At 50.2% G+C, this 24,666-nt stretch overlaps 1 protein-coding gene across 2 annotated transcripts in view; it reads right to left on the bottom strand.

Annotated features, from left to right (window-relative positions):
- Positions 1 to 12,359: 12,359 nt before the first annotated feature.
- The window catches only part of gsna (gelsolin a), a 61,490-nt gene continuing 49,183 nt past the window's right edge, over positions 12,360 to 24,666 (bottom strand). For both annotated transcript variants that reach the window (XM_038781922.1, XM_038781923.1), the window contains 6 exons: positions 24,218 to 24,388; positions 18,911 to 19,085; positions 18,124 to 18,245; positions 16,460 to 16,537; positions 14,781 to 14,841; positions 12,360 to 12,745 (listed from right to left, as the gene is read on the bottom strand). In XM_038781922.1, coding sequence (XP_038637850.1) covers positions 12,573 to 12,745; positions 14,781 to 14,841; positions 16,460 to 16,537; positions 18,124 to 18,245; positions 18,911 to 19,085; positions 24,218 to 24,388 — 780 coding nt within the window. In that variant the 3' untranslated portion in view covers positions 12,360 to 12,572. The remainder of the gene's footprint in view (positions 12,746 to 14,780; positions 14,842 to 16,459; positions 16,538 to 18,123; positions 18,246 to 18,910; positions 19,086 to 24,217; positions 24,389 to 24,666) is intronic.

Genomic DNA, 24,666 nt, shown 5'->3' with positions numbered 1-24,666 from the left:
ACTTGTGGAATTGAGCAAGATGTGTGTGTTCAGATTGCGTTACAATTCAATGCAATTATTTTCCACAATAAAAGTCCACCCAGAACATTGTGAAAGCACAGGAACTTGTGCAACACATCGCAATTCCCCCATGACAAAGGTAACCTAATAAAACTGGATCAGTCGGCACTCAGTACTTTTCCATCACCTGTGTACATGTTGACAAGACTCGGAACATAATGGTATTTTTGCAATCTGATCCCAGGGCCAGGTACCAGCAATTAACGTAATGCATCAGAATTAGAATTGGGGCGGCACAGTGGCGTAGTGGTTAGCACTGCTGCCTCACGGCGCCGAGGTCCCAGGTTTGAATCCCGGCCCAAGGTCACTGTCCGTGTGGAGTATGCACGTTCTTCCTGTGTCTGCGTGGGTCTCACCCCCACAACCCAAAAAGATGTGCAGGGCAGGTGGATTGGCCGCGCTAAATTGGCCCCTTAATTGGCGAAAAAATAATTAGATGCTCTAGACTTTAAAAAATTTGAATTATGCACTATTGCCCCAAGCTCCAACTTCACACCCATTGCTGCAATTTTAATGGCGTTTTCCCACCCACTCGCCTCTCATCTTCCAAAGGGGGGAGGGCCAATTGTAACTTCCTCTTCCCGTCATACAAATGGACACCAAAATGAACGTGGGCACTTCACATTTCAGTTATGCAGCCACTCTGACGAAGAGCTTCTGATGTAAGCTCGCGGGATGGGCAGTTCAATATAGCCTTCTGCCAGAATCATACTGGTGATATGCAAATTGGAGTCGCGATCTATATGGGATCCACATTGCAAGCCAGCAATGTTTTCTCTAATTCATTGTGGGGCATGGGCATCGCTGGCGAGGCGGGTATTTATTGCCCATCCCTAATTTCTCTTAAGGTACAGGTGAGCAGAGGGTGGCATGTGGCACAGTGGTTAGCACTGGGACAGCGGTGCTGAGGACCCGGGCGCTGTCCGTGTGGCGTTTGCACATTCTCCCCGTGTCTGCGTGGGTTTCACCCCCACAACCCAAAGATGTGCAGGTTAGGTGGATTGGCCAGGCTAAATTGCCCCTCAGTTGGGAAAAAAAATAATTGGGTACTCTAACTTTTAAAACCAAAGGTACAGGTGAGACAACCTCTGGAGCCGCCACAGTCCATGTGGTGCAGGTGTTTCAGGATTTTAATCCGCAGGTTAATATGCTGGAATGGTCATACAAGACGAACTAGCGAGTGAGTGGTTCGGGTCTGGGATGCACTGTTCGGATGTGTGGTGGAGGCAGGTTCAATCTAGGCATTCAAGAGGGCATCAGGTGAGTAAACAGAAACAACGTGCAGCGAAGAGGTAGGGGAATGGCACCAACTCCTTTGGAGAGCCGGTGCAGATGGGCCGAATGGCTTTCTTTGCTCCGTAACAATTCTGAGAGGAGGGGAGCTTGCAGGTGGTGGCGGCATTTTCATAAGGTTGCCCTTATTCTACTAGGTGGTAGAGATCAGAACGGGATTCTCCTTGAGACCAGGTGTTGAGGCCGATGCAGAATCCATGGACTTTTATGACAGACAAACGGGCAGCGCACCTGGGCTGATTCCGGTACCGTCGAGGGGCTTGCGCTGCTGCCGCCTGGAACACAATCCATTCCAATTAAAAATGGTGCCGGATTCTGCTGGTGTCGGAGGGAGGGTTTCAGTTATCTGAACCACTGGGAACTCTTCCAGGGCAGGTGTGACCTGTATAAGAAGGACGGGTTGCATCTAAACTAGAGAGGCATAAATATTGGGGCAGCAGGGTAGCATGGTGGTTAGCATAAATGCTTCACAGCTCCAGGGTCCCAGGTTCGATTCCCGGCTGGGTCACTGTCTGTGTGGAGTCTGCACGTCCTCCCCCTGTGTGCGTGGGTTTCCTCCGGGTGCTCCGGTTTCCTCCCACAGTCCAAAGATGTGCGGGTTAGGTGGATTGGCCATGCTAAATTGCCCGTAGTGTCCTAATAAATGTAAGGTTAAGGGGCGGGTTGTTGGGTTACTGGTATAGGGTGGATACGTGGGTTTGAGTAGGGTGATCATGGCTCGGCACAACATTGAGGGCCGAAGGGCCTGTTCTGTGCTGTACTGTTCTATGTTCTATGTTCTATGTTCTATCCTGGCCGCGAGGTTTGCTAGTGTCACACGGGAGGGTTTAAACTAGTATGGCAGGGGGGTGGGTACCAGAGCAATAGGTCAGAAGGTGAAAAAATTGAGGGAGAACTAGGGAATAGGGCCAGTATGGCTCTGAGGAAGTACAGACAGGGAGATGTTGCTGAAAACAGCGGGACTGGTGGCCTGAAGTGCATATGTTTTAATGCAAGAAGTATAACAGGTAAGGCAGATGAATTTAGAGCTCGGATTAGTTGTTGCCATTACAGAGACCCGGTTGAGGGAAGGACAGGATAGGCAGCTAAACGTTCCAGGATTTAGATGTTTCAGGCGGGATAGAGGGGGATGTAAAAGGGGTGGCGGAGTTGCGCTACTGGTTAGGGAGAATATCACAGCTGTACTACGGGAGGACACCTCAGGGAGCATCGAGGCTATATGGGTAGAGATTAGGAATAAGAAGGGTGCAGTCACAATGTTGGGGGTTTTACTACAGGCCTCCCAACAGCCAGCGGGAGATAGAGGAGCAGATAGGTAGACAGATTTTGTAAAGGAGCAAAAGCAACAGGGTTGGTGTGATGGGAGACTTTAACTTCCCCAATATTGACTGGGACTCAGTGCTAGGTGCTTGGACGAGGCAGAGTTTGTAAGGAGCATCCAGGAGGGCTTCTTAAAACAATATGTAGATAGTCCAACTAGGGAAGGGGCTGTATTGGACCTGGTATTGGGGAATGAGCCCAGCCAGGTGTTAGAAGTTTCAGTAGGGAAGCATTTCGGGAACAGTGGCCACAATTCAGTAAGTTTTAAAGTGCTGGTGGACAAGGATAAGTGTGGTCCTAGGGTGAATGTGCTAAATTGGGGGAAGGCTAATTATAACAATATTAGGCGGGAACAGAAGAACCTAGATTGGGGGCGGATGTTTGAGGGTAAATCAACATCTGACATGTGGGAGGCTTTCAAATGTCAGTTGAAAGGAATTCAGGACCAGCATGTTCTTGTGAGGAAGAAGGACAAATATGACAAATTTCGGGAACCTTGGATAACGAGAGATATCATAGACCTCGTCAAAAAGAAAAAGGAGGCATTTGTCAGGGCTGGAAGGCTGAGTACAGATGAAGCCTGTGTGGAATATAAGGAAAGTAGGAAGGAACTTAAGCAAGGAGTCAGGAGGGTTAAAAGAAGTCATGAAAAGTAATTGGCAAATAGCGTTAAGGAAAGTCCCTAGGCTTTTTACACATATATAAAAAGCAAGAGGGTAGCCAGGGAAAGGTTTGGCCCACTAAAGGACAGGGAGGGAATTTATGTGTGGAACCAGAGGAAATTGGCGACGTACTAAATGAATATTTAGTATTCACCAAAGAGAAGGAATTGGTGGATGTTGAGTCTGGAGAAGGGTGTGTAGATAGCCTGGGTCACATTGGGATCCAAAAAGACAAGGTGTTGAGCATCTTGAAAAATATTAAGGTAGATAAGTCCCCAGGGTCTAATGGGATCTACCCCAGAATACTGAAGGAGGCTAGAGAGGAAATTGCTGAGGCCTTAACAGAAATCTTTGGATCCTCACTGTCTTCAGGTGATGTCCCGGAGGACTGGAGAATAGCCAATGTTGTTCCTTTGTTTAAGAAGGGTAGCAAGGATAATACAGAGAACTACAGGCCGGTGGTGGTAGGGAAATTACTGGAGAGAGTTCTTCGAGACAGGATCTACTCCCATTTGGAAGCAAGTGGGCATATTAGCGAGAGGCAGCATGGTTTTGTGAAGGGGAGGTCATGTCTCACTAGCTTGATAGTTTTTCGAGGATGTTACAAAGATGATTGATGCAGGTAGGGCAGTGGATGTTGTCTATATGGACTTCAGTAAGGCCTTTGACAAGGTCCCTCATGGCAGACTGGTACAAAAGGTGAAATCACACGGGATCAAGATGGATACAGAACTGGCTAGGTCATAGAAGGCAGAGAGTAGCAATGGAAGGGTGCTTTTCTGATTGGAGGGCTGTGACTAGTGGTGTTCCGCAGGGATCAGTGCTGGGACCTTTGCTGTTTGTTTTATATGTAAATGATTTGGAGGAAAATGTAACTGGTCTGATTAGTAAGTTTTCGGACGACACAAAGGAAGGTGGAATTGCGGATAGCAATGAGGACTGTCAGAGGATACAGCAGGATTTAGATCTTTGGAGACTTGGGCGGAGAGATGGCAGATGGAGTTTAATCCGGACAAATGTGAGGTAATGCATTTTGGAAGGTCTAATACAGGTAGGGAATATACAGTGAATGGTAGAACCCTCAAGAGTTTTAACAGTCAGAGAGATCTGGGTGTACAGGTCCACAGGTCACTGAAAGGGGCAACACAGGGGCAGCAGGGTGGCGCAGTGGGTTAGGCCTGTTGCCTCACGGCGCCGAGGTCCCAGGTTCGATCCTGGCTCTGGGTCACTGTCTGTATGGAGTTTGTACATTCTCCCCATGTTTGCGTGGGTTTCGCCCCCACAACCCAAAGATGTGCCGGCGAGGTGGATTGGCCATGCTAAATTGCCCCTTAATTGGAAAAAATGAATTGGGTACTCTAAATTTATAAAACAAAAAGAAAGTGGCAACACAGGTAGTCAAGGCGGCATACGGTGGTGGAAGCAGGGATGATAGTGACGTTTAAGGGGCGTCATAGTGTTCCATTCCCATCCACTCCGACCCCACAGCCCACCTCCTGGCCCTGGCAGAAGCCCCACGGCCAGCGGCACATCTGTCAGCAAACCACGGCAATATGGACACCTTCCATGCCCCCCTTCAAGCAGCCACCCCACCGGTTTCACAATTTAAAAAAGCACAAGTGAACCGCGCCATCAGGACCTCGGTCCATCGGAGGCGGAGAATTGCGGAGACCCCAGAGGATACCCGGGTAGGGCCTGCTAAAGATATGTAAATGGTGTCTACTGTACGTGTGATCCAGTGTGCATTGACGCCGCTGTTGAGGTGCTGGAGCATTGTGATTTGACATTGGAACAGATTCGATCGCCTTTCCCAATTTCAGCGTCGGCTCATGGGAGAGTCCCACCCCATGTGTTTGCAAGACGCTGGGGAAGATGTCTTGCGACGTCTAGCTGCATTCGCTGGCGAGTGACCCAATCAACGGCTCTCAAAGGGCATTACCAAAGCTTGCTGTTAAACTGGTCAAGGAGAAAGTAATTTATTTTTGTTTGAGGTTCAGGGAAAGGGAGAATCACTCCTGGGCGCCATGAACAAATTCCAGGCCCCTAGTGGTCAATCTGCTGGCCACACGAGTCACTTTATTCAGGCAATCTCCCCCCCCATTAAAACATTGGAGCCAAAATACACCCCGTCCTGACAGCATTGCTGGGATATGGCTATTGATGCAGTGACCAAGTATAAACACTCAATCTTGGCTCACATCAGCTAACTCAGCAGAATGTTAGAGCCAGGCTTGTCCCATACTGAAAATGTCTGGTGTCCATTTACCTTGTGGAGCCAACGGGCTAGCTCAGATGTCCAATTGGCACTTTTTCAAACAATCTTCCACAGGAAGTCCACAGAGGAAAGATGCAATGCAATTTATTTGGCAGAATTTCAGAGGCTACAGCCGTCATAAAAAAGATCTGTAACTTCATTATTACCTGGCTAAATCCTTTTCTTTTTTGACTTTGTGGGTCCATTTTGTGCCTACTGGGGGGTGTGGGGGTGGGGTGGGTGGGTGGGGGGGGGGGGGGGGGTGGGGGGTGCGCACACAGGAGAGAGTCCTAGACATGGTCAGTCTTCAAAGTATGAATGCTCCTCCTACCTAGCTCCATGTTCGATTAAGTGGGGGTTGGATTCTCTGTACCTTCTACCAAGGGTTCACAAAGTGTTGTGACAATTGAAACCACTGCCAAATACACAGACCTCCTAGTCAATAGGAGATCTCCTATTTCAAATGTTTTCCCCTCCCTCCCCGCCCCCACCACAACCCAGCACCAGCGGAACCACTTCATCCAAAACAGAGGGTGGTGCAATGGCAGCTGAAAGTGGGGCGGCAAGGTAACAGTGGTTAGCACAGTTGCTTCACAGCTCCAGGGTCCCAGGTCTTTGCAGAGTCTGCACATCCTCCCCGTGCCTGCGTGAGTTTCCTCCGGGTGCTCCGGTTTCCTCCTACAGTCCAAAGATGTGCAGGTTAGGTGGATTGGCCATGATAAATTATTGGGTTAGGTGGGGTTACGGGGATAGGGTGGCGATGTGGGCTTTAAGTGGGGTGGCTCTTTCCAGGAGCCAATGCATACTCAATGGGCCAAATGGCCTCCTTCTGCACTGTAAATTCTATGATTCTATGAAGTGTGCACTCAGCTCCTGTAGCCCCAAGTGTCTGCTGCACTATCAAGAGTTGCCATTACCCCCAGATGAGACATTAAGCCAATGTCCCATCTGCCCGCGAGGGCAATGGACCCAGGGTGGTATTGAAAGATCAGGGGAGGTCTCTCCTGCATCTGGCCACTATTTATCCTTCGATTGACATCACTAAAAAGAGAGATGATCGAATTATTATCACATTAGTGGGAACCGGCAGCTGCATTTACATTACAACACTTAATGCCCAGAAACAGTATTAAAAAACTCCCAAAACGACTTCCGGTGGCGGCGATGACGTAGGAAGCCGCACATTTGGGAGCTCCCCATTCAAACTGACTTTTCGGCTCTTTTTCGAGCCCAAAACAGAATTTTTTCGACGTCTCCCAGTGGGAGAAGGTGTGCTGATCGACTTTCTCCGCATTTCATGACTCGAACTCGGAGTGGAAAGGGGTAAAAAAATGGCTGCAGCTCCCCAGAAAAAACGGGGGAAGGAATCCAAGATGGCGGCCGGCGGAGCTCCTGCGGAGTGGAAGCAGTGGGCCCAGGAGCAGCAAGCTGCTCTCCTGCGCTGTTTTGCAGACTTTAAGGCTGAGGTGCTGAGCTCTCTGCAGGAAACGAATAAAAAGCTCTCGGAGATGCAGACAACCCAGGGTGCTGCCATCCAGGCGTTGCAGGCGCAGGCCACTGAAGGAGAGGAGGCCGTGGTCCTCGTAAGGTGGAGGGGCACGAGGCACCACAAGAAGTGGCAGGAACGCTTCGAGGAGCTTGATCACCGCATGAGGTGGAAGAATTTGAGGATCTTGGGCCTTGCGGAGGGGCTGGAGGGGTCGGACCTGACAACCTACGTGGCTACGATGCTGAACCCGGGTCTCTCCATCTGCCCCGGAGCTGGAGGGAGCACACAGAGTACTGGCCAGGAGGCCTAAGGAGAACGAACCCCCGCGTGCGGTGCTGGTGAGGTTCCACCGGTTCAGTGATCGGGAGTGTGCGCTGCGCTGGGCCAAGAAGGTGAAGAGCAGCAATTGGGAGAATGGGGTAGTACGGATCTACCAGGATTGGAGTGCGGAGGTGGCTAAGCGGCGGTCCGGGTTTAATCGGACGAAGGAGATGCTCTATAAGAAGAAGATAAAGTTTTGAATGTTGCAGCCTGCGCGCTTGTGGGTAACTTATTTGGATCGGCATTATTATTTTGATTCCCTGGAGGAGGCGTGTGCCTTTGTGCGGACGGAGAAGCTGGACTCGAACTAGGGGTTGGGGGTTGCAGGGTCGGTTGTAATGCTTTATTGCTGGTTTCTGCTGTTGCTGTGCTTTTTTTTTCTGTACTTTTGTAATTTTGATATGGTTATTTATTGGGGTGTTGTTCTGTTTTTTGTTGGGGGGCATTGTTTGGGTTTTGTATCTTGCGGGCGGTTTGTTGTATTCTGTATAGGGTTGGGGGTATGGAGTGGGGCTGGTATTTGGGAGCTGCGTCAGAAGGGTGTGGTGGGGCAGTGCGGAAGCGCGGGCTTTCCTCTGGTTTCCCGCGTTGCGGGGCTGGGGGGGTGGAGATGATGACAGGGGGGACGGGGCCTTAACTGGTTCCTCCCCGCGCTGGAGCGGTGCCTTGAGGAGGGACAGGATGGGGGATGATCCCACTTTAGGAGGGGTCGGGTTTTTGGCGGGAGTTTCCGGGGTCAGCAGAAGTTAGCTGACCCATGGAAGTACAATGGAGGACGGTTCGCGGCTGAGAGGGTTCCTAGCCTGGGGGGGGAAGGGAGGGGGGGGAAAGGGGAATACCGGGTTGCTGCTGGTAGGGTCAGGAAGGAGCTGGTGGGGGCTGGGGGGACAGAGGTGAGGTGTTGTCGCTGTGGGGACTGGGTCGGGAGGGGGGTGCTGGCCTGGGGCGGGCAGTCGACGGGCTATGGCTAATCGACGGGGGAGGGGGGTGGGACGCCCTCTGATCCGGTTGGTCACCTGGAATGCGAGAGGATTGAATGGGCCGGTGAAGCGGTCTAGGGTATTTGCTCATCTGAGGGGGCTAAAGGCAGATATGGCAATACTTCAGGAGACCCACCTGAAGGTGGCGGACCAGGTCCGTCTGAGGAAGGGATGGGTGGGGCAGGTTTTCCACTCTGGGTTGGATGTGAAGAACCGGGGAGTGGCGATTCTGTTGGGGAAAAATGTGTCGTTTGAGGCATCTGAGGTGGTGGCGGGTAAGGGGGGTAGGTATGTTATGGTTAGGGGCAGGCTACAAGGAGAGAAGGTGGTACTTGCTAGTGTGTATGCCCCAAATTGGGATGATGCAGGCTTTATGAGGCGTATGCTGGGACGGGTCCCGGATCTAGAGGCGGGAGGTCTGATCATGGGGGAGGGGGGACTTCAATACGGTGTTGGATCCTTCACTGGATCGGTCCAGTTCAAGGACGGGTAGGAGGCCGGCAGCGGCCAAGGTACTGAGAGGTTTTACGGACCAGATGGGAGGGGTGGACCCATGGAGGTTTGTGAGGCCGAGGGCACGGGAGTACTCTTACTTCTCCCACGTACATAGGGTTTATTCTCGGATAGACTTCTTCATGGTGAGTAGGGGACTGATTCCGAGAGTGGAGGAGGCCGAATATTCAGCCATTGCAATCTCCAACCACGCTCCGCATTGGATAGAGTTGGAGATGGGGGAGGTGCGGGACCAGCGCCCATTGTGGCAGTTGGATGTGGGGTTGCTGGCGGAGGAGGAGGTGTGCAGGAGGGTCCGGGCGAGTATTGAGGGGTACCTCGAGGTGAATGATACGGGGGAGGTCCGGGTGGGGATGGTCTGGGAAGCCCTGAAGGCAGTGATTCGTGGGGAGCTGATATCCATCCGGGCACACAGGGAGAGGAGCGAGAGGAGTGAGAGGGATAGACTGGTGGGGAAGATGCTGGAGGTAGATAGGAGGTAGGCGGAGGCACCAGAGGAGGGATTGTTGGGGGAGAGGCGCAGCCTACAGGCTAAATTTGATTTGCTGACCACGAGAAAGGCGGAGGCACAGTGGAGGAAGGCACAAGGGGCAGTGTACGAACATGGTGAAAAGGCGAGTAGGATGCTGGCTCATCAGCTCCGCAAGCGGGATGCGGCTAAGGAAATTGCTGGAATGAGAGACAAGAGTGGGAATGTGGTGCGGAAGGGGGTAGAGGTGAATGAGGTCTTCAAGGACTTTTACGGGGAACTGTACCGGTCGGAGCCAACGGTGGAGACGAGGGGAATGGAGAGGTTTCTCGACGGGCTATCTTTCCCGAAGGTGCAGGAGGAGCAGGTGGAGGGGTTGGGGCGCCGATTGAGCTGGAGAGCTGGTTAAGGGGATCGGGCAGATGCAGTCAGGGAAGGCGCCGAGGCCGGATGGGTTCCCGGTGGAGTTTTATAAAAAGTTTGTGGACCTAGTGGGCCCCTTGCTGGTGCGGACACTTAATGAAGCGTGGGAAGGGGGGACTTTGCCCCCGACGATGGCGCGGGCGCTGATTTCTTTAATCTTGAAGAGGGACAAGGACCCCCAGCAGTGTGGTTCATACAGGCCTATATCTCTTCTTAATGTGGATGCCAAGGTGCTGGCAAAGATCCTGGCCACCAGGATAGAGGACTGTGTGCCAGGTTTTGTTAAGGGAAGGCAGCTGAACACGAATGTACGGAGATTGCTGAATGTCATCATGATGCCGGCGATTGAGGGGGAGGCTGAGATAGTGGTGGCGCTGGATGCGGAGAAGGCCTTCGATAGAGTGGAGTGGGGGTACTTATGGGAGGTGTGGATTTGGTGAAGGGTTTATTAGATGGGCGAGGCTGCTATATGAGGCCCCGATGGAGTATGTGGCCACCAATGGGAGGAGGTCGGAGTACTTCCGGCTTTACTGAGGGACCAGGCAGGGTTGCCCCGTCCCCCTTGTTGTTTGCATTGGCAATCGAGCCGTTGGCGATGACGTTGAGATTCAGGGAGGTGGAGAGGTTTGGTGCGAGGTGGGGAGGAACATAAGGTGTTGTTGTATGCCGATTACCTGCTACTGTATGTGGCGGACCCGGTGGGAGGGATGTCGGGGGTGATGGAGCTGCGAGCTGAGTTTGGGACCTTTTCAGGCTATAAACTAAATCTAGGCAAGAGTGAGGCGTTTGTGGTGCACCCTGGGGGCCAGGAGGAGGGAATTGGTTGGCTCCCGCTTGGGAGGGCAGGGGAGAGTTTTAGGTACCTGGGGGTGCAGGTGGCCAGGGACTGGGGGACTTCTCACAAGCATAATTTCACCAGACTGGTGGACCAGATAGAGGAGGAGTTCAAGAGGTGGGACATGCTGCCATTGTCGTTGGCAGGGAGGGTGCAGTCCGTCAAAATTACGGTGCTCCCGAGGTTCTGGAGCGAGGGAGGGATCGAGGCGGGCTGGCACTACCCAACCTTTTGGGGTACTATTGGGCGGCCAATAGGTCAATGGCGCGTAAATGGGTGATGGGGGGGGGGGCGTGGAAAATAATGGAGATGGTGTCTTGCAGAGGTACGAGCCTGGGTGCCTTGGTAACGGCGCCGTTGCCACTCTCTCCTAAGAGGTACACCACGAGCCCAGTGGTGGCGGCGACCCTAAGAATCTGGGGACAGTGGAGACGGCATAGGGGGGAAACAGGGGGCTCGATGGAGGCTCCATTAGGTGGAAATCATCGGTTCATCCCAGGGGCACTGATGGGGGATTTGGGGGGTGGCAAAGGGTGGGCATCAGTAAACTGAGGGACCTGTTTATTGGCGAGAGGTTTGCAGGCCTGGGGGAACTGGAAGATAAATTTGGGCTCCCCAAGGGAACATGTTCAGATACTTGCAGGTAAAGGCGTTTGCTAGGCGACAGGTAGAGGAATTCCCTTTGCTGCCCTCGCAGGGGACGATGGACAGAGTGCTTTCGGTGGTGTGGGTCGGCGAGGGGAAGGTGTCTGACATTTATAAGGTAATGCAGGAGGTGGAGGAGTCGTCAGTGGAGGAGCTGAAGGCTAAATGGGAGGGGGAACTAGGGGAGCAGACAGAGGATGGGACTTGGGCGGATGCCTTGGAGAGAGTCAACTCTTCCTCTTCACGTGCGAGGCTTAGTCTCATCCAATTTAAGGTGCTGCACCGGGCCCACATGTCCAGGGCTAGGATGAGTAGGTTCTTTGGGGGTGAGGACAGGTGCACCAGGTGTTCGGGGAGTCCAGCGGATCATGCCCATATGTTCTGGGCACCCCGGCACTGGAAGAATTCTGGAAGGGGGTGGCAGGGATAGTGTCGAGGGTGGTTGGATTCAGGGTCAAACCAAGGTGGGGACTCGCGATTTTTGGAGTTGCGGTAGAGCCGGGAGTGCAGGAGGCGAAAGAGGCCGGTGTTCTGGCCTTTGCGTCCCTAGCAGCCCGGCGGAGGATCTTGATGCAGTGGAAAGATGCGAGGCCCCCGAGTGTGGAGGCCTGGATCAGTGACATGGCGGGATTTATAAAATTGTAGAGGGTCAAATTTGCAGAGGGGATCAATACAAGGGTTCTATAAACGATGGCAGCCTTTTCTGGACTTCCTGGCTCAAAGATAGGTAACTTGGTCAATAGCAGCAGCAACCCGGGGGGCGGGGTTCTTCATTATTGTTTCTATTTTTCTATGGTTATGTAACTTAACATTGTGTTAATTTAAGTTGTTGTTAATATGTTTTGTTGTTCATGGAGGATGGGCGAATGTTTATGACGGCTATCATTATTGTTGGTATTTTATTGCGGTTCGTTGTTGTTATATAAATACAAAATTTTTCAATAACATTTTTTTTTAATATAAAAGTCCCAAAACAAATGCAAGTTCATTCAGTTCTTTTAGAGAGCAGGAGGAGCCACAAGATAGGAATGAGGAAATGAATGCAAGCCGAAATTTAGATAAGAGTTAAATTTCCCAAAATAAAATACAAGATGCTGCTCTCAAAATGTCAATCTTTATTAGAGAAAGCTTTGGAAGCACAGGGCATTTCATTGCAGATGCCAATGGAGAAACCTAATATTGCACAGAAACATTGCAGAGGTGAAGCGGCAGTTCCCATCATTGGCAGAACTTAACATTTAGATCTTCAAAGCTCCTTAGAAAGTGAGATCAAAAGCGCAGACGTCGGTGGGAAATGCACCCAGGGATTTAAGACATGACAAGTCCATCCATGGCCCGTTGGAGGGGGTCAACACTCCAGTAATCGTAATCCCATCCCAAGAACCAACCAGTGAAGGAGGGCGGCTCGAATTCTTGTTTGATGATCACTATCGGAGTTCGCTTATCCCTGTTGGAAGGATCAGTCTCAATGTACTCTTTAGCTAGATTGAAGACAAAAAAGGAAACTAATGTTAATCTCGTTCTGTAAAACTTTGCATTCCTGGATAGCTTTCCCATTAAAGCGGATTAAATGATATAGTGGCATCTGGGCCTCCATAGAACCCTGACAGTGCAGAAGGACGGAATTTAGCCCATCAAGTCTGCACTGCTGATCAAAAAGAGCACCCTACCCTGGCCCAATCCCCAACTCTTTTCCTGTAACTCCATATCTTTGGATACTTGGGGGCAATTTAGCGTGGCTGGTCAATCCATCTAACTTGCACATCATTGGACTGTGGAAGAAAACCCATTGGGGGGGCGGGGGAACGCAGATATGGGGAGAAAGTGCGAACTCCACACAAGACGGTCATCCAAGGCCAGGGACTGGTGTTGTGAGGCAATAGTGCTAACCACTATGCCACCAGGTCACACTGCGTTGCTCTATCAATGAGATTTGGAGGGAAACGTGGCAATTCTAACACGGCTTCACTTCTGCGATATGTGCATCTCAGACCGGCTGGGAGGTATAGGCAACTATCCCAATCCTATGCAGCGTGTGTACACACACACACACACACACACACACACACACACACACATTTCCAGGAAAGGGGCTGACTGGGCTGCAACCAGGATTGGAAACCCCCCCCACTCACTTCCCCTTTGTAAGCTCAATGCAACTCCCAGGAGAGCTATCTTTTGTGACCAGGTATGCTGCTGGACACTTTCCAAAATGTTGCAACTCTGAACACAGCACGTGCTGAATTTATTTGCCGAGTCAGAGGGAGACAGCACAATTTTGCATTTTAGAACATAGAGACACACACATTTGCTCCCAGGGTGATCCGCAGTGCTTTCTGTGCTGGTGGTTCACAAATAGCACCAGATTATTCCCTCAGGAGAACCCTGGTTTAAAACATGTCAATAGATATATGCCACTTTCAACAATAGTTGGCCCACAGACATCATTGTCGCCCTATCCAAAAGTTTCAAAATCAGCACTTTAAAAAAACCTCAACAATCCCACTCGCAGGGCAGCACACAGCACAGTGGTTAGCACTGTTGCTTCACAGCATCAGGGTCCCAGGTTAGACTCCCGGCTTGGGTGACTGTCACTGCAGAGAGTCTGCACAGGTTCCCTCCGGGTGCTCCGGTTTCCTCAAACTCAAAAGATTTACGAGTCATACCAACTTTTAGTCAACTACATCAGAATGCTCATGGAGTGGGTCACCAACAACCACCACATTCGCAAGCAAACATTGAGTGATTCGATCAAATATCAGATGATCCAAGTCTGTAATCAGAAAAAGTGGTGTACAATTGTCTATTCAAATCTGAATTAATTTTTTTTTTTTTTTTAAATCACTGCTGGGACTGGTTGTACGTCAGAAAATTCAGGAAGTTTCTGCAGTTCAGGTCTGCTTTGATTTCCCCTCCCTCCCCACTTAATACCCCTCTCCTCTTCCAAAATTTGCGACAGGGAAAACAAGAGGGGTACAAATTCCTCCATCAGCCCAGAGGAACACATGTTGCCACCGGCACAGCCAATGTCTGACCACCAGCGCCGGCCCTAGGGTTGCTGGCGCCCCGGGCAAGCTGAACGTCAGCGCCCTTCGGGGGCGGGGCCGAGGCGGGGGGGGGGGGCGGCGGGGGGGGGGGGCTGCCCTGGGGGAGGGCGGCCACCGCACATGCGCTGGCTGGCACCGGCCCAACTGCGCATGCGCGGGACCCGAGTCTCTGGCGCCCCCTAGCACATGGCGCCCCGGGCGACTGCCAGAGTTGCCGGTACCTTGGGCCGGCCCTGCTGACCACAGGAAAGGCAACAGCAAACTGGAAAATAGTCTATCTTTGTAAATCGATGGGCCGAATAGCCTCCTTCTGGATTGTAAAGCGATTCTGTAAAAAGCGATTCTCCTCTCGCCACCATCCCACGGTCATTGGCAAAAAAAAAAAAAAAACAGGGCGGGTGGGGCAAAGTGGGTAAGAAAGAGAATTAAAAAGACTAGAGATTAACAAGCCGGAGTGTTGTGTTCTTACCAGATTTTGGGGCCTCTGCTTTTTCTTCCTCTTGTGCTTCTTTTCCTATCCAGACAAACACCTGGAACAGAGAAGACCAAAATCCATCAGCTGTCGTCAAAGAACAGGCAGCAGCTTGGAATTCTGCAACCAATCTGGGCCACTGACCCATTCTGGAGACAGAATCACATTCACGGAGATAAATCTCAACTTCGAAACTCAGGGCAGAGAGAAGCACGTCCATTTAATCTCCTCAAATTGCTCGTCACAACTATAAACTGAGAAAACACTCATGGCATTTTATGGCACCTGCTCATTTCTCAGTACTGACAATGACTTGGTGAACTGTGGCCCCACCATTGGCCAAGAACCCCGCGACTGGACCAGGAACGTGGCTTCTCAAGTACAATGGGGATATTTCAGCTTTAGGCAGCAGTCAAACCAGCAAGAGGGGGTAATGCCTCTGGTGATACACCAAGTTTTTAGTCCTCTGATCAATAGAAACTAAAGTAGGAAATGTACACCAGATTAGATATCCCTCATTTTATTCTATGCCTAATGCCAAAATGGTGAGCAGCACGGTAGCACAGTGGTTAGCACTGTTGCTTCACAGCTCCAGGGTCCCAGGTTCGATTCCCGGCTTGGGTGTGCTCCCCGTGTGGGTTTCCTCCGGGTGCTCCAGTTTCCTCCCACAAGTACCGAAAGACGTGCTTGTTAGGTAATTTGGACATTCTGAATTCTCCCTCTGTGTACCCGAACAGGCACCGGTATGTGGCGACTGGGGGATTTTCACAGTAACTTCATTTTGTGACAAAAGATTCTTAAAATTCGACACAACATTAATTTGTTTTCCTATATAAATGGGGGGGGGGGAAAAAAAAGTGATGCGAGACTTTTACGCAGATACACTAGGTCAGTGAAATTTCAAACACAGTATCACAGGCTCCGCACAGTCTGCCCCCCATTTACAGGACACAAGTCAGACGTGTGATGGAGTCTCTCTACTTGCCGGGTTGAGTGCAGCTCAAACTCGTGACCCCATTCAGGATAAAAGGCATTCCATCCACCACCTTGAACATTCACTCCCTCCCCCCCCCCACCACTGGCACACAGTGGCCGCTGTGTGCACCAGCTACAAGATGCACTGTAGCTCCTTCGTCAGCACCTTCCAAATCCACGATCGCTACCACCTTGGAGGAGCAGTGCAGCAGAGGCTCATAGAACATAGAACAGTACAGCACAGAACAGGCCCTTCGGCCCTCGATGTTGTGCCGAGCAATGATCACCCTACTCAAACCCACATATCCACCCTATACCTGTAACCCAACAACTCCCCCCTTAACTTTACTATTAGAACACTACGGGCAATTTAGCATGGCCAATCCACCTAACCCGCACATCTTTGGACTGTGGGAGGAAACCGGAGCACCTGGGGGAAACCCACGCACACACGGGGAGGACGTGAAACCAAGTCCCCCTCTAAGCCACACACCATCCCTTGTTATCTCGTGACGCCCTCCCTAACAGCACTGTGGGCGTAACTACATCACGGGGACTGCGGCAGTTCAAGGCATCAGCTCACGACTGCCTTCAAGGGTGATTACGGATGGGCAACAAACGCTGGTCTTGCAAACCACTACCCACAAAAATTTTTTTTAAAGCCGCAGCCTCTTGTAAATAACATGAACTAGTAACCTCACCTGGTTCCAGGTATCAAGAATCATGACATCGTCAATGGCGAGATCTTCCTGGATCTGCTCACCAGGAACTTCTTCGATCTGTCAGAGGGAATAGGAAACCCAGTTCAGTCAGACTATAGGTGAGGAGCATGTCGACACACACTGAAAAGGTGAAGGATGTTGGAAAGCTTCATCATTTCCTTGGGGCACTCAAAATGATAAAAGATCCCCAAGGTTATAAAAACAAATTACTGTGGATGCTGGAATCGGAAACCAGAAAATAACTGGACAATCCCCAGGTTACATGCTCACCAGCCAGATGCACCCCAAATCTCTTACCCAGTTACTGAAACAAATCGGGACATTTGCCTCATTTGCAAACAGGCCAACCCAGGGCCTAGTAAAGGAAAGATATCAATTAATGACAAATCTGAGCCAGTTTTGCAGCAAGTCTTCAAGGCAGTTTCCTTTCGAACTTTAAAAAAATTTAGGGTACCCAATTCATTTTTTCCAATTAAGGGGCAATTTAGCGTGGCCAATCCACCTACCCTGCATATCTTTGGGTTGTGGGGGCAAAACCCACGCAAACACGGGGAGAATGGACAAACTCCACGCGGACAGTGGTCCAGAGCCGGGATCGAACCTGGGACCTCGGTGCAGTGAGGCAGCAGAGCTAACCACTGCGCCACCGTGCTGCCCTCTTTCGGACTTTTATGACTTACAGATGTGTACAGCATCTTAAAGCAAGGGGAGAGAGGTAGAGGGGAAATTCGAGAGTCGCCAATGGACGAGCAATTTTTAAAATTGGGGTTAACTAAGAGCTGCTTAAAAAGGGGTGTTGAGCCCTGGCAGCCATTCTACAAGATGGGAGAACCTTGCACCATGTTACTTTTAAAAAAAAGTTTGGTAACAAACGTCCTCCACTAGGATGTGACACACCCAGTTATGTCACGGATGTCAAATAATAAATTCACATTCTTCTAAAAAATAAGAAACGACAATAGTTTCAGGGGAGTCACCATACTACCTGCCGGGGGTGGGGGGTTTCGTGCCAAGCAGAAATACATCATGGACAGAATGGGCTTTTGTATTAAATTACACCACAGTTTCCCTTTCTTGGAATTTCTGATCTCTGTCGCAGTACATTCTTCATTTCCTGTTGGACGGGTTTTGCTCGTCTTACCCATTCCGATCAGCGTGTTTCATCAACACACGGATCTTCCGGTGGGCAAATAAAACTTCGCACATTCTGGTCACGTTCCTGTGTACATTAAGCCTTCCTGCCTTTTATGCTTTAGAATTGTTCTCAAAAAAAAAAAAAATGTTTTCCCCACACCTCCCCCTTTCAGAAACTGGTCAGGAGAGGGACTCTGCTCTATCACGTCAAGCATGGCGACTGTCAACCAGGCCGACTTCACAAGATAATTATGGGTAAACAAAGCCTCTTGACTGATGTTAATGCACCCAGAGAGATCCTGTCACACATCCACTCGGCATCCAATTGTTCTGCCTTCAAGTTCTACATTTGGAAAGCGGAGACTCCAATCAAGGTCAGGAGACTGAACCCCGCTGAGCACTGAAAATATAACGTCTGTCATCTTATGGCATTATTTACCGTTGCACCGCGGTGCGACCAACATTTCCCGCCAAAGGGAAAAAGGTGGAGCAAACATTGATAAACTCACAATGAAGTTTCCAGTCTTGTTAGAGCATGCAAAGAGGCGAGGAGGGTGGGCGTCCATTTTGTCCTTCAGCCTTGGAGATGTCCGATAATCTGCCTTTCCACCCAAGATATCCCAGAAGTCGTCTGTCATCAAAAAGAGCAAGTGTGGAAGAGAGAAATGATTAGACACACTGGAAGATACACACAGACTGCGCACGCGCAATGATTGCGTGCCAGGTTCTAAGCTACATATCCATTCTGGTGAAGACTGTAATAAGCAACAAGAAAAAGGCTGGAAAGATTAAGTTTGTATTTAGCACCTTTATCAAAACCTTTAAAAAAGGTCCTGTGGGGTGCTGAGGGTGGGCACGGAGAGAATGTTTCCTCTTGCGGAGGAATCTAGAGCTGGGGGGGGTGGTCACCATTTAAAAATAAGGGTTCGCCCATTTAAGATGGAGATGAGGATTCTTTCAGAGGGTCATGAGTCTCTAGAACTCTTCCTCAGAAGGCAGCGGAAGCAAAGTCTTCGAATAGTTTTAAAGGCAGAGTGGGATAAATCCTCAATTCACAATTCCGCCTCACTGGCACGAATATTGCAGGAAAAGTACAAATGATGAATCGACATTATTATTAATAATAAATACTCAATGTCAACATCAGTCAGGGAGCTGGATCTCTACGGGGTGATCGGGTAGGCGGGATGTAGATGAGGTTACCATCAGATCAACCATGATCTTATTAAATGGAGGAGCAGGCTCGAGGGGCCAAATGGCCTGCTCCTGCTCCACTGTTGCATGTGCATAACCTACCTGGTTCACTGCCCTCAGCTATTTCAGAGGCACTAACTCCCAGAATGTCGAGGAGTTGCTGGGCCCCCTGCTTCTCTGGGTCACTTGCTCCCTGGCCAACCCAGATAAAGGAAGATCCGGGAGTCTTCAGAACAAAGGCGTCATTTGAATTCAGGCTGGAGGCAGCAGCTTCGACCTGCAGGGAGGGGACAGAGAAAGAAGTAACAGCATCGGTGGGTCAAGTATTTTATACGTATCTAAAGAGCAAGAGCGTAGCCAGGGAAAGGATTGGCGCACTAGAGGACAAAGGGGGGAATCTATGCCAGGAGGAAATGAGCGAGGTACTGAATGAGTACTTTGCATCAGCATTCAGCAAAGAGAAGGACTCGGTGGATGATGAGTAGATGATCTGGGTCATGGTGATATCAAAAAGGAGTGTTGCATTGTATTTTAGCATTAAGATAGTTATGTCCTCAGTGCCTGATGGGATCTACCCCAGAATACTGGGGGAGACGAGGGAGGAAATTGCTGGGGGCTTAACAGAAATCTTTGTATCCTCATTGGCTTGGAGGGGAGGTCCCAGAGGACTGGAGAACAACCAATGTTGTTCCTTTGTTCAAGAAGGGTAGCAGGGATAATCCAGGAAATGATAGGCTGATGAGGTTTATGTCAGTAGTAGGGAAATTAATGAAGTGTCTTAGAGACAGAATTTACTCACATTTGGATACAAGTGGACACAGTAGCAAGAGCGATAGGCAGCATGGTTTTGTGAAGGGGAGGTCATGAATCTAACTTGATCAAGTTTTGAGGAAGCGACGAAGAGGATTGAAGGTAGGGCAGTGGATGTTGTCTACGCGGCCGTCAGTAAAGCCTTTGGGAAGGTCGTTCATGGGAGCAGAGTACAGAAAGTGAAGTCACATGGGATCAGAGGTGAGCTGACAAGATGAATACAAAACTGGCTCGGTCATAGAAAACAGGGTAGCAGTGGAAGGGTGCTTTTCTGATTGGAGGGCTGTGACCAGTGGCGTTCCACAGGGATCAGTGCTGGGACCGTTGCTGTTTGTAGTATACTAATATAGTTGAGAATTATTGAGAAAAATAGCAGGCCCATAGGATTATTGACCGGCAGTGGGATATGATTGTACAGGTCCACAGTTCACTGAAAATGGTAACACAGGTGAATAAGGTAGTCAAGGCAGCATACAGCACGCTTGCCTTCAGCAATCAGGGCATGGGAGTATAAAAATTGGCAAGTCATGCTGAAGTTGTAAAGAACCTTGGTTCAGCCACATTTTTAGAGTATTGCTTACAATTCTGATCGCCACTGCCAGGTAGCAGCTTTGGAGAGGGCACAGGTTTGCCAGGCTGGTCTGGAAGGTATTAGCTATGAGGAGGGGTTAAATAACCTTGGTTTGTTCTCACTGGAATGATGGAAGTTGAGGGAGGGGCGACCTGATCAAGAGGTTTTGTAGAGGCATGGACAGAGTGGATAGTCAACGCTTTTCCCCCCCAGGATGGATAAGTCAATTACTAGGGGGCATAGGCGAGGGGGATGTTTAGAGGAGGTGTGAGAGGGTGGGGAGTGCCTGGAACGCAGTGCCAGGGAAGATGGTGAAAGCAGATACGATAGCGATGTTTTAAGAGGCATCTTGCAGAATACACGAATAAGATAACGGGCAGCACGGTAGCATTGTGGATAGCACAATCGCTTCACAGCTCCAGGGTCCCAGGTTCGATTCCGGCTTGGGTCACTGTCTGTGTGGAGTCTGCACATCCTCCCCGTGTCTGCGTGGGTTTCCTCCGGGTGCTCCGGTTTCCTCCCACAGTCCAAAGATGTGCAGGTTAGGTGGATTGGCCATGATAAATTGCCCTTATTGTCCAAAATTGCCTTTAGTGTTGGGTGGGGTTACTGGGTTATGGGGATACGGTGGAGGTGTTAACCTTGGGTAGGGTGCTCTTTCCAGGAGCCGGTGCAGACTCGATGGGCCGAATGGCCTCCTTCTGTACTGTAAATTCTATGAAAAAAAAAGATGGGAATAGAGGGGGATACAGACGCTGGAAGTGCAGAAGGTTTTAGTTTAGACAGGAGTCATGGTCAGGCTTGGAGGGCCGAAGGGCCTGTGCTGTACTGTTCTTTGTTGGGTACAGCTGTAACTCTGTTCCCCACTTTGAAGCTTCAAAAGTAGACAACACATTTCACAACACCAGCCACTGCTGAAAATTCAGGGCCAAGTAATGTTACCCTCTCCAAATTAATTCATAAATATTTTAACATTTCCATCTCATATTTTAAGACTTAAAACCGCAGGCCAGATAGAATTGGTTTAGAAAGACTCGCATTTATATAACACTTTGTACAACCACTGGACAAAGCACTTTACAACAAATTTAAATGCCTTCTGAAGTTCGATGACTGTTGTAATGTAGCAAATGAGGCAAAGTCTGCACAGCAAGCTGCCACAAACAGCATTGCGGAGCAACAAGATGTCAGTTGACGGTGAAGCATTGACCTCAGACCTTTCAATCCCACCCAAGAGGTCGCATTTTTTTGAAAGACAGCACTTCCAACAGAAGTGTACTCCCCCATTACACTACATCAGGGTAACTGATGCTAATGTCCTGGAGTGGGACTTGAACCCGAAGAGGAGAGAGTGCATTTTCAAAGGTCGCAATGAGTTGGATTAAAGATTAAACCACAGTTGGAGTCTTGTATGATTTGTTGTTCACCTTAAACAGCATTAGGAACAAAAGACATCAACTCACAATACTTTGTGGGGAGGGGGAGAGAGAGAGAAAGAGAAAGAGAAAGAGAAAGAGAAAGAGAAAGGAGAGAGAGAGAACACCCTTCATGGTTAGCTTTCAGGCAGCTCACTCAGAAACCACAGAGACACCGTTTGTAATCCCGGTTTGTAACTGGCCCATGGCCTTCATGTCAGGAAACACTAACCAAGCTTCTAACTGTCCTCGCCTTCTGTACACCTAGTCCTTTCACACCAAAGTATCTGTCAGCTTACTGTGTCTGATAATGGCAGCCACATCAGCCGCTTTCCCATGTGAAAAACTGCAGCCCGTTGGCCAAATGAGCATCTAGATAAATTTGCAATATGCTGGAAACGACTGGCACGCAGAGTGCTGGAAACATTGCCAGAGGACAAAAATAAATACATTTCATCCAATGAATTTTTTGTGAAAGAGGTTCCCAGAGAGACACAGACACTGGCCAGATCTCACTAACAACAAGGTCTGCATTCGAGGACTCGTGTGATCGAGATCCCCACAGGATGACCGACTCAAGTTGGGCACATCCCTGATGGGCAAGTTTCATAACGTGACCTTCCCATCACCAGACGTCTGCTAATCAATTGCCCAAAATGTCCACCTTCACTCCTTACTGCTCTTTCTCCAGTCCACCAGGTATATGGCAGCCGTGGCTCAATTGGTGGCGCTCTTTCCTCTGAAACCCCGGGTTCAAGCCCCGCCCTGGAGTTGGAGCACAAAAATCAAAGGCCAATACTCTGGTGCAATGGTGAGGGAATGCTGCACGGTCAGAGATGTCAGGTGCCATCTTTCATGTGCCTAAATGGAGGCACATCTGCTTATTCAGATGATGTAAAAAAGGTCTCCTGGCATTACTTCCAAGAAGAACAGGGGTTATTACCCATGCATTGGCCAATATTCATCCTCCATCACCACCACAACGATCTTCTGGTTATTAAGAGTCCTGTTGCTGTGCGCAAATTGGTTGTCATTATAACAGGGGCTACACGTCAAAAGTACTTGATTGTCTTGGAAGTGCTTTGAAATGTGTAGTATAGCCCCAGCAACAGAACAGCCCCAGGCTCCTTCCAGCCACCTGAACAGGCCAGCCCCAGCACCAGGCCAGCCCCAGCCACCTGAACAGGCCAGCCCCAGGCCCACCCCAGCACCAGGCCAGCCCCAGCCACCTGAGCAGGCCAGCCCCAGCAACAGGCCAGCCCCAGGCCCCTTCCAGCCCCAGCACCAGGCCCGCCCCAGCCACCTGAACAGGCCAACCCCAGGCCCCTTCCAGCCACCTGAACAGGCCAGCCCCAGGCCCACCCCAGCAACAGGCCAGCCCCAGCCACCTGAACAGGCCAGCCCCAGGCCCCTTCCAGCCACCTGAACAGGCCAGCCCCAGGCCCACCCCAGCCCCAGGCCCCTTCCAGCCTTATTAACAGTTCAGCCAAAGGCCCCTTCCAGCCACAGGACCCTTCCAATCCCAGCTAGAGGGCAGATCAGAAGTTCTCCTTTCACTGCAGTCGCTCGCGCAGTGTCGGGAGATTTCTCCGCTTTGCTCCAGTGGGTTTAAAATTGGAAAGATTGGCGAAAAGCTCATCTAGGAGGTTCCATGGATTTTGCAAAATGCCCCCAGCAACGCGGAAACTTTCATAGATCAATTTTCTGATGTATGAAAGCCCATTGCTACTGGGTGCAGAATTATTGGGGGGGTTTCCCCAGTGATTGGTGCAATATTAACACAAAGAGGGAGAGGGGATGTGTTGTGTGTTTGGGACACCCGTGAGCGAGGTGCCACGCAGTCTCAGCAAACAGCAATCAAAAAAAAAAAAACTTGAGCCTGTTGTGATGGGGGCCATACCCTTGTACAGAAATTCTCCCCCTTTGCTAGATTCCTGGCCAGTCAGAGGTTTATAAACGCTAGGTGGTCAAGCTGTGGCAATGGTGGCATTAGGAGATGGCTGGGGGCAAGAGGGGGCCAAGTGGTGAAAGCAGCAGGAATTGGTTAACCCGAGTGTACACCCCGATGGAGGTACTGATCAGCACATTCCAAGCTGGAGCGGACACGAGAGAAGGAAGGTGTTGTCCACATGAGGGACTGGAGTTGGTTCAGTGTCAGTGTCTCCAGTCCGCCTGGTAAATGAGCGTACCAGTGACATCTGCTGGCGATACACCATTACTGCGAGAAGCGTTCCAGATGCTCATCCTTCATGGCAAAATCTGAACAATCTTCACAATTTTGGTTGTGTGATACAACCAACCACTCCCAGATTTCCTCACCTTTGAATGGGACCCACTCATTCTTAAATTTTCCAAAAAGGATTAGATAGATAGAACAGTACAGCACAGAACAGGCCCTTCGGCCCTCAATGTTGTGCCGAGCCATGATCACCCTACTCAAACCCACGTATCCACCCTATACCCGTAACCCAACAACCCCCCCCCCCTTAACTTTACTATTAGGACACTACGGGCAATTTATCACGGCCAATCCACCTAACCCGCACATCTTTGGACTGCGGTTCTGGTTGAAGATGGGAGGGGAAACAGAAAACTGGTATTAACCCAACTCACCTCCACTGCCCGGGTGGACCCAGAGGTGCTGGCCCGCACCTGGAACAAACGATTGTCTGCAGGCGCAGTCTGGCCACCTTCCCTGGAAGTCCCACCTTGGTAAATGACCATTGGCTGCCCTCCAAACATGCTCATCAAATGGGCCGGCTCCTTGCCCTGGCTCACACGCACCTGTCCAGGTGAGGAAAAAGGGCAGCGGTTACTGTCAAACAGACATGACACTGGATAAAGAGCACATCATAATAAAGTAAATCCAAACTCACCTGACACCAGTTAATAACATGATCTAACACACTAGGAAACCCAATCTGTGCTACCCCGAGTGCACTGTAACACGAAGCATCAATACTGAACAGAATATCTAGGCCATTATGATCTTTAGAATTGGCAAATTTGAGGGATGAAGACCTTACCACAGTAAGATTTTCCACTATCCATATTTCTCCTTG

This window comes from Scyliorhinus canicula, chromosome 21, assembly GCF_902713615.1.
Source record: "Scyliorhinus canicula chromosome 21, sScyCan1.1, whole genome shotgun sequence".
In the NCBI taxonomy this organism is placed as follows: Eukaryota; Metazoa; Chordata; class Chondrichthyes; order Carcharhiniformes; family Scyliorhinidae; genus Scyliorhinus; species Scyliorhinus canicula.
This window is presented reverse-complemented; position numbering and strand designations above follow the sequence as displayed.